Source organism: Furipterus horrens, unplaced genomic scaffold (assembly GCF_987537825.1).
Source record: "Furipterus horrens unplaced genomic scaffold, mFurHor1.1.pri manual_scaffold_7, whole genome shotgun sequence".
Taxonomy (NCBI): Eukaryota; Metazoa; Chordata; class Mammalia; order Chiroptera; family Furipteridae; genus Furipterus; species Furipterus horrens.
Window position 1 is genome coordinate 5,510,588 of NW_028327177.1, and position 10,395 is coordinate 5,520,982.

Consider the following 10,395-nt stretch of genomic DNA (forward strand, 5'->3'; position numbering starts at 1 on the left):
ATAGCTTTGCTGGATAGAGTAATCTTGGAGGCAGCATATATATGGATCCTGTTTTCTTATTCATTCAGCTACCCTTTGATAGTTTCTCTTTTTTTATGAGGAGCTTACCAGCCAAAGAATTAAAGAGGCTATTCAGGAAGAGAGCTGTCATCCGTCCTCAAAGGGACAGCGAGCAGTGTGACACTGTGATTCTGAGCACGACCTTCTCAGCCTGCAGACATGGGTGCGAGGACAGCTCCGGCGTGATTAGCACATGGCCCTGGGAAGATGCTCATGCCCTCTGGGCCTCGGTCTCCCCACCCCCAAATGGATCTATTAGCAGATTGTTCGTGGAATACTTAGCTCAGTGTCAGCAATGAATGCTCAGTAAATGTTAGCTTTTAGTGTTACTGTGATTTTGTTATTATACAGGTGATTGAAGGGAAGTGGTCACAAAGGAAAGGTTCTAACCAGCCTACTCTGTGTGGTTTGAAAGGCTAGGACCCGGACCAGGAATTGGAGCCTGAAGTCCTTTTCTCTTTGGTTCTTTTCTCCCCTACCACCCCTGAGCTTGCTAGTCTTTGCTTACATTTTCCTTCCATCTCTACACATGACACACAAATGTCTCTACTTCACCTTACAGAATTTTACAATTCCGTCTCTATAAAAAAAAATTCAAGGAGACTTTGAGGCCTTACGACGTGAAGGATGTGATTGAGCAGTATTCCGCAGGACACCTTGACATGCTTTCCAGGATCAAGTACCTTCAGATGAGGTAAGACAGTTGCATCCTGACCGCTGCGGAATCAGCCCTCTGACCCTGAGAGTGGAGGCTGAAAGGCATTCAGAAACAATCCAACATGCAGGGGAGAAATGTTAAGAACAAATATGTCCAACGAGACATGGTGGACGTCAGAGCCAACCAGCTCTAGATCAGCCAGGCTGGGAGAAAGCTCTGTGACATTGGCATGGCCAAGGGCAACATCCTGATGAGGCCTCATGGCGAGAACGCAAGTGTCCGGCCGGCCCCTGACTGGTATGTTTTGGATGTTGCCAGCAAAATCGGAATCATCTAAACTGAGTCCACCTGGCTAATTCTAAACATAAATTTTTCAACATATTAAAAAAATGTGCATCAGGTGTTATTTACTATAGCAAAACTATGGCAACAGCATCAATACCCAACCGCCACCATTTTTGTGGACCACCTGGGTGCTCTGCCTACCTGTGTCTAATCCCTTGTTACCCCGTAAGGTAGTGCATTGCAGGTGCCGCTTTACCAACAATGAAACGAAAGCTCAAAGCACAAAGGACGTGCCCAAAATTACCCAGCTAGTAGGTGGCAGAGCTGGAATGTGCACACCACGTTTGCCTGGTTACAAAGCCCCTATTGTCTCTGACAACCGCACCTCCTCCGTCACAGAATGATGATCAAGGAAAGCACAGCACCTGCTCTCCTTAAAGGGATGTAGCCATCAAGTGACATTTGCAGAAATAGAGAGAGAGGTGAAAACATTTTATAATCTGTGACTATATCCATAACATAATTACTAATAATACACTCATACAGAGATATGCACACTTATACATGTGCATATGTATATGTATGATTATATTTATTTATAAGTATATATTTATATATAAGTATATCTTATATATGGCCCTGGCTGGTTTAGCTCAGTGGATTGAGCGTCGGCCTGCGAGCTAAGTGTCGCTGGTTCGATCTTCCAGTCAGGGCACATCAGAGAAGGAAAACTCTGACTCCAAAAAACCTCCGCTGCCTTGCGGCATACCTCTTCAGGGGAAAGGCTAAGGGAGTAAACCCTGACAGAAAATCCGGAGCCGGAGTCCCTAAGGCGGTTTGACGTTGTAGTCAACACCGGCAACTCCTGCGGCGCACCTGAAGCCAAGCTGTATTGACTCCATCTTTCCCTTGGACCCTTCAGCTGCGAAGAGAGGGGGGGTCTGCTGCATGGGCAACAGCAGACCCTCCATATCACCCTGCCCAGGCTCTGTAGCTTCAGCGTCATCGCAAGATGTCGATTCAACACGAGAGGAGACAGATACGATGTCACTCCCGAGTCGGACTGCACAGCCATTCTCGGCGGTGCAGATAGACTCTTAAGAAGCTACACCATCGTCTCTCGAGACGGACGGCTGCCGACGACGACGATCTTATATATACTTATATATGAATATATATTTGTATATAAAAATTATATTTAAAGTTATATATATCATTATATATATATGCATGTATATATATATAAATACACACACACACACTATGCCTAGATCTTGTGAGGATATTAATGAATATATGTACAATATGATCACAAAAACATACACACATACTTTTACTCCATAATACACACAACACACACATTCTCCCATTAGTGGGCCTAGAGAAAGGGAGTAGGATTGCCCCCAAAGGATTTCAGTGGCTGTATAATAGGTGGTGAGTCCATGTGTGATTTTTTTTCTACTTCTTAGATTTATTGAATTTTTAATTAATTGTAACATCTTCTTAAAAATGGAAAACCATGTAAAACATAAAGGAGAATATGCTGTCAGGAGCCATAGAGCTGATGTTAGGAAAACAAAGTCCTACTTGAAGCTCATTCTCTGAAATTTCAAATGGACATGAGTCAGGTCCTCTCTGGCCCTCGGTCTCTTCATCTGAGTAATATTTCTTCACCTCGCATGGGGTGTCCCATAGAGTCACTAGGACCATCACACTCGATGAGTCGGAAGTTAACAAAGCCATTGGATAGAGGAATGCTCATTTGTGACCTTGCTTTACCACCTTGAACTGAAGAAGCAGCTGTGACTGCCTAGCATAGTGTTGGGCCATCGCTACTCAGTGCCTTCTTGACACGTGGGCGTGTGAACAAGCTCTGAGCCCAACATGCTGTGACTCACGCAAATATGGCTTCTCTGAGAGACCAGAGGAGCATGGCATCCGGGTCGTACCAACTCCAAAGTATCAGCCCATCTGAACGGAAGGTGGACCTTTACACTTTTTGATCATTATCTGCCAATATGTTTCCGTGAGTCCTGGCTGAAGGCTGACTGCCTGGGTGACTAATCGCGTGGTCCCAGCGACACCGACAGTGGAGGAGCCGCGGAGAAAGGAAGGGCCATCCAGCCCCTGGTGCCGTCAGGAGAGGATCAGCTGGGTTTGCGGACACCGACCGAGTGACGGACTGTGGCTCCGTCGGGACGCCTGGGCTTAGCGGTCCCGGGCCTGTGACGAGCCTCCAGGGCTGCTCCCACGTCCCAGCCCTGCTCAGCTCTGCAGTTCGTGGGGACCTCTGTCTCTTGTTGTGTTCGGAGCTGCACGGACGGGGAGCTGGTGCCCCACGCAGTGGGGGAAGTGGGGTGCGGAGCCAGTGTCCGTGGCCAGAGGGGCCTGCCGAGCAGCAGAGGTCTGCACAGCTGAGAACGAGCCCAGGGTTTAGCGGGAAAAGCTGCCTCGCTGGCCGTTTTGGGGAGGCGTAAAGGAGCTGGAAGACCAGACAGGCCAGCGACACACCTGACGTTTCCTACACGAAATGAGGTGCCACCCCCACCTTGTCTCCATGGGTTGGCTGCCTCTCTGTCCCCTGGGGCGGGGACATGCCCTTGGCACCCCCGGGCCAAAAAAACCCAACAAAACGATAATGCATTGAGATGAGAAGTTCTGTTTTTCTTTCTTTGTTTCTCTCTCTGTCCCCCGCTCTCTTTTTCCCTTTAATTCTGTATCCCAACCCCACACCTGACCAAAGAGCGATCAGAACGAATGGCTTTCCTCTCTGCACATGTGAGCCTCATCATCATTTAATCTCCCTGATTGTGTGCTCTCTTCCAGAATAGATATGATTTTCACCCCCGGACCGCCGTCTACTCCAAAACATAAGAAGTCTCAGAAAGGGGCCGCGTTCACCTACCCGTCCCAGCAGTCTCCCAGGTGGGGTCTGTGGACATTGACTGACAGGCTGTACGGGGCCACAGCCCGGGGCGTGTCCCCGCCCCCAAGTCTCAATGATTCCTTTATCGTTGAGTGAGGTTGCCAGTCCCCCAGATAAAAGGGAGAGAGTTGGAAGGCTCTCTTAAAGGTTTCTGTGCAAGACTTACCGTTCCTCTGCCCAGACCTCGTGGATGATACATTTTTATGGTTATTGAAAATGAAAATAATGGTTTCTTTTTTAAAAAACGAGAGGATATTTATGGGTTTTATTGGAGCCAAAAGAATACTTCAGATTAGCAGATCCTGAGGCGTTCCTGGTCAGCTGTTCTGGCTTTTCCTGCGTAGTTGCCGCGAGGGATTGACTCTCATCCCAGAACAAACCTGGAGAAGGGTATCAGCTGTCAGGGCCCGCAGGCCATGAACCAGGCAGAGCTCAGTCCCTCCACAGAGCAGCTCTGCTCTGCCCAGGCAGTTTGAAAATGTCCCTTTTATAGGTCCTGAAGAACAAGGAGCATCTTTTAGAAAGTCCACTGCCTGTATTCACACTTCTTTTGTTTAGTAAATTTATTGGGGTGACATCGGTTAATAACATTGTATGTTTCAAGTGGACAATTCTGTGACACATCATCTGTATATGGCACTGTGTGCCCCACCACCCAGAGTCACGTCTCCCTCTGTCACTATGAATTTGACCCCCTCCACCCTCTCCCTCCTCCCTACCCCCTTCCCTTCTGTAACCACCATACTGCTGTTTGTCTCTGTGAGTTGACTGGTTTTGTTCATTTGTTGCTTTCTATTTTATACCCCGCCTATGAGTGAAATCATATGGTCCTTGCCCTTAGCGTGATCTTCTCAAGACCCATGTTGTCACAAATGGCAGCGTTTCATCCTCTCCTGTGGCTGAGGAGTGTCTCGTCGTATACACGGGCCACGTCTTTACCTAATCATCCCTCAAAGGACACTTAGGTTGACTCCATGTCTTGGCCACCATCTTCAGTCGAATATACACATCTTCATTCCCAGATGTCGTCAGGGAAGATAATATAAACGAGTAAAGGGAGTAAGGCATAAGAAATATTAGGTACCACATAATAATAAGGCTCCTTGGTATAAAGAAAGGCAAAACATCAGACCTTTAGCATCAGTCTTGGGGATCGGATTGGAAATGGTGGACTGGGAGGATCTAGGAGGCACGTCTCCCATCCAAAGGAGGTAACCGTCCCTCTGTACAGTTGTTGCTAATTTTACGGATGATGATCCTGTTTCCAGATGGTCTATTTTTCAAGAAAAGCTGATTAGCCAGATTTTAAGTGAAAACCCCTTTTCTGAGATGACCTAAATGTTGTAGAGCCCTGTGTGGGATGAGAAAAACACGGGTGGGCTGGAGGGGACACAATTCAAGGTGGCTCACCCACAGGGAGGCCCGGGCTGAGCAGGGGCTGGGAGCCTGGGGAGGAAATCAGCCACCCAGAAAGTGGCTCCCATGAGTGGTTTTGAGCAGGAGGAGCCCGGCTCCCCCACAGGTGGAGCCTAACAACATTAAAGTCAACCGGCCCTTTGATAGAGGTCACCTGTGCGTTGCCAAGGCGCAGAGGCAGCACGCATTCAGGCCCCAGTCCCTCCAGGGTCTTTCACACCCTTTTCTAGATTCTGCCTCTGATTTCCACTCTTAACAAAGTGGAGCCGATGAAATATTGACCCGCACAGTACAGAATTTTAGAGATTAGATCGCCCTTTCCCCACAGCCCACCACGCTCTCAAGCAGCAATCTGAGACGGAAGGCACAGGAAAGTCATTTCAAGGAGTCAACACTGGGGCACAGTCAGGTGGTTTATTCAGTGACTTGACTCCCGTGTGCCTCCAGAATGGGGTGGGCACAAGGCTGAGTGTGGGAATACTGTCTCCGGGGACCACAGCCCACCGAGCTGAAATGACCTTGCAAAGCAAAACCATGTCTAACAGTCTTACAGGGCTGTTGCTCTTTCCTAGGAACGAGCCGTATGTAGCCAGAGCAGCTACATCAGAAACCGAAGACCAAAGCATGATGGGCAAGTTTGTGAAAGTTGAAAGACAGGTAAGTCTCTCCTTTCCTTCACTAAGGAACCAGCGTATACAACTTATTTCCCAGCATCCCTTTCCCCCCGTAGGTCGGTAACGTACTTGGGTATCTACCATTCCAGAAAGAATGCAGACATCCCGTGCCTGATTTCGCATTTACTGGCTGGCCGATCACATGCACATTAATACATTGTCCTGGGCCACAGTATCCTCATCTGTAAAATGGGGATTGGGGCACTTCCTACAGCTGCTGAGAAAAGTAAATGAGTTACCTAGAGTACCAGCTGGCGTGCGGTATGCACTAACCAACGGGCGCCGCTCTTCTCACGGGCTTCACGGTGTTCCCTTAAAAAATGTTCATTCCCTTCCCGCCTTTCCCTGGATCCTGTAGCCCAGGGTACCAGACTTTACACTAGGTCAGTGGTACTGTCGATTTCCATCAGGATTCCTGTCCATCCCTTTATTTGATTCATAACCCAAAATTGGATCTGTGCAGGAGAGGTGAGAGAAAAGTTCCATGATTATTCTTTTTTGGCCTATCAAGAATATCATTTTTCATTTTTAAATTTTAATTTATGTATATTTTTAAAAATCTTAGCTCTTCTATTGACCAGCTCTGTGACTTTTGACAAGTTACTTCATCTGCTAGTGCCTCTGTTCCCTCATCTGCAAAAGAGAGATAATAATAGTATTCACTCCATAGGGTGGTTGTGAAAAATTAAATGAAGCAATATCTTTAAAGTGCACAAAGCAGAGTCAGAGACTTGCTAACTGCTATAATGGCCGTAGTTACCCCTAGGCTCGGATACCACCTCAGCCATTACCTAATTCTGTTAGAGGGGGTGATACACCTGCCCACATTGCTTGCAGGTGAGTATGCCTTGTCAGGGTGAGCACGTCTCTTTCACGGGCGCGCGCGCACGCACGCCTGCACACACACCTGGATATGCACTCACAGAGATTAAATAAATGCCCAGATGGCAAGGCAGGAGCAGACGCAGCTTATCCCAGTACAGTTTCCTCCGGCGTTGCTAGGCCTGAGCAGCCCAGTCCTCGCTCACCGCTGCCCCGCACCTTAGCGGCTACCATCACCACGCAGGAGCGTCATGCTAACAGTCCCCATGCTTCTGTCTAAGGGAACGTTTGCAGACCAAGGACTCCCGCTTCTTAACCCACACAGCCAGCTTCAAGGCCACGTCCTCCTCCTCGGGAACAAAGAAGCCCTGTCACGCTCGTCCTCGAACTCTCTCTGCTTCCAGCCTTTGCCCGGGTTGCCTGGGTTGTTTCTAGATCTGCACTGATACATGCGCAGGCCTTGAAATGAGGAGTCACGGGGCCATTAGCTGCCGTTAGTGTTAGGACTTGCAAGAACACTCTCCCTTTCTGAAAATTAACCGCTGTTGTATTTCCTCCCAACCAAGGACAAGTTCCCGGCGCCCAGAGAGAGCAGTGACGCCTGCTTCCTTGTATCTTCCAGGTCCATGACATGGGGAGGAAGCTGGATTTCCTCGTGGACATGCACCTGCAGCACATGGAACGGCTGCAGGTGCACGCGACGGAGTATGACCCGACCAGGGGCGCCTCCTCACCGGCCGTGGAGAAGAAAGAGGGCGACAGGGATTCTGACTTGAAAACCATCATTTGCAACTATTCCAAGACAGGCCCCCCCGAGCCTCCCTACAGCTGCCACCAGGTGCCCATCGACAGAGTCGGCCCCTGTGGGTTCTTTGCCCACGGCCCCGTGAACCTGCCCCGAGGAGGACCCAGTTCTGGGAGGGGTCAGGCAGCCCAGGGCTCCTTGACAGCACCGTCTGTGGAAAGGCCCACTGTCCTGCCCATCGTGACTCTTCTAGACTCTCGGGTGAGCCACCCGTCCCCAGCTGACCCCTGCTCGGACCGGGTCTCCCCGCGGCAGAGACGCAGCATCACACGGGACAGCGACACACCCCTGTCCCTCATGTCAGTCAACCACGAGGAGCTGGAGCGGTCTCCAAGTGGCTTCAGCATCTCCCAAGACAGAGACGACGTGTTTGGCCCGAGCGGGGGCTCGAGCTGGATGAGGGAGAAACGGTACCTCGCCGAGGGGGAGACGGACACAGACACAGAGCCGTTCACCCCGAGTGGCTCCATGCCTCTGTCGTCCACAGGGGACGGGATTTCGGATTCCGTATGGACCCCTCCCACCAAGCCCACGTAAAGGGCGTCCTGGGCTGACTCCTTGTAATGTAGACAGACTTTGTATAGCTCACTTGCTCTCACATGCAACACGCACCAGTGAGGTCACCAGTGGCTGCATCGAACATGTGCATGCACGTGATGGCCTATCCCCCACGTCACCACAGTGAAGCCGCTTCCTTTGCCGCATGGTTTGCATGACTGTACACTATATAAATGGTACTGCTAACCTCTTCTAGGATCACACTTATCTGCCGTTCACACGCTTACTCCTGATTGGACCAGGGCAGGGAGAAATTAATGACGAGCTGTTGTGTTTGTCCGTTTGGTTGGCTGGTTTGGTTTTTGGTTACGTAAGCAGGGAAGTGCTTTACGTTATTTCTCAGATCCCCACGTCTTTCTGTAAAACATGCCGATGATTGATTTTAACTGTTTTACAAAGCAAGCAGATAATGGTCTCAACAGAAACACATTGCATACCGGTGAGGTTGCCTCCTGAGCTAAAATGTCAGGAAAGGAGTGAGAGCGTCTCACATCTCCAAAACCAAGAATCTTAACCATGATTTTATTAAAGCCAAAACTGGCAGAACCTCCTAGAAGCCCTCAGAAGGACCTCAGTTGGTCTGCCACTGTCTGGTGCCATGCCTCAGTTTCCTCATCTGTAACAAAAGTGGCAGTACTCCTGAGGTAGCATTTCAGAGGAGTTATGAATTGGCAGGGAGAAAACACACAAGAGATTTAGAAAGTCCCCAATTCGGGTAGCCAAAGATTGTGAAAGTTATCTGAAGCGGGGTGGCCCTCTGTGCAGGAGCTAAGGTCAATGCCTTCAGAATGAGGTTCCAACTCCCATCTCTCCCCATGAACCTTAGACAAAATATCCATCTCAACTAGAAATTGGCATCGAAGGGCACAGGAATGACCTGGCCCACATCCCTCTGTGTAAAGCTGAGGTAGAGTGACATGCCCAGGGCTACCCCGTTGTTCCCTGGGGAGCTGGCACTCAAAACCTAGTCATCTGACTCCGCCATTACCTGGTCTCCTCTGACCACACCACCCCACCCTTTATGCAATGGGACCCGGAAATTATACCAGGGTACCCGTACGCTACGTCCTGTGGAAAGTACTTACCACACATTTAGCCAAGGGGAGGGGTGGTCAGCTTTTATTTGCAAAATGTGCTTACTGATGCATTGTATTTGGGACCCAGAAAAAGAGAATACAAGCAAGCGACAACATTTATTAATATGCACATAGGCAAAATTTCCAGAACCATCCATTTTTACTCCTCCAGATCTTTGAAGTACATGTAACCATAAGACTAGCTGAAGTGTCAGCGCACAACCTGGGGGACTGTGGTCAAGTGTGCAGGTACAACTACTTATTAAGCTTCTGCTACTCTCTGAAACACTTTGATGGAAATGGTTCCTGTTAGGTTCGGGCTGTATTAGCTAAATGACTCTTCTGCAGTATGATTGTCTCCCCCTTCCGCACAGCTAGGCACTGGTTGTGGATGGTCACCATGGTAACCATCAAGCTGATTGAAATGGCCTAAACAAATGTCTCCATGTAAGTGCACCGCTGTGCGTCCTCATAGTCTTGTCCGCATAGCTGTGGCAGACATCTGGTTGACGGTTTCATCATTACCTAATGCAGTGGCCTTTGTATTCTGTGGGAGAGAGGAACCACTTCTATAACGCAACAGGTACCGCACAAAAGGCTTAGAATACAGTGCTAATGAAGGGTTAGTTCCTGACTTCTGGAACTTGCAACCGAAGCCTGAGTCGCTGGCCAAGGGCAGGCGGTATGAGAGGTAGGAAGGGCGTTCTACATGGAGAGTCCTATGAATAGATAAGTGTTGATCTTGAAGTCTGAGGGGCGAGATACACAGGATGATCATGCCCTTCGGACATGAAACTCCCTCCCCTGTATTTGCCATTGACTTCCAGCAATCCGAAAGGCAAAGGACATGGATCACTTGGCTCCCCTCTCAGCGCCCTTCAATATGCCTGAAAGTGCCACCAGAGTTGCTGACCTAAGAAATCCTATGCCCCTTCCCTAGGGCTTGGTTCTTGATTCAAACCTTCCTGGAATCGTTCACCAGAAATGGCCGAGCCACCTACCATCTAACATGTTACTGCATTCTTCTTTATATATATGAGTTATTTGTAACAACAACAAATGGAGGATGAATCAAACACCCCACAAGGGCACCCATTATTTTTCCTAACTTACTC

General features: G+C 49.1%; 1 protein-coding gene across 1 annotated transcript in view; it reads left to right on the forward strand.

Moving 5' to 3' along the window:
• The window catches only part of KCNQ3 (potassium voltage-gated channel subfamily Q member 3), a 191,048-nt gene extending 182,746 nt beyond the window's left edge, over window positions 1–8,302 (forward strand). Inside the window, exons 12-15 of the mRNA XM_090283350.1 lie at window positions 623–754; window positions 3,830–3,928; window positions 5,918–6,002; window positions 7,464–8,302. Coding sequence (XP_090139476.1) covers window positions 623–754; window positions 3,830–3,928; window positions 5,918–6,002; window positions 7,464–8,183 — 1,036 coding nt within the window. The 3' untranslated portion in view covers window positions 8,184–8,302. The remainder of the gene's footprint in view (window positions 1–622; window positions 755–3,829; window positions 3,929–5,917; window positions 6,003–7,463) is intronic.
• The last annotated feature ends 2,093 nt before the right edge of the window (window positions 8,303–10,395 follow it).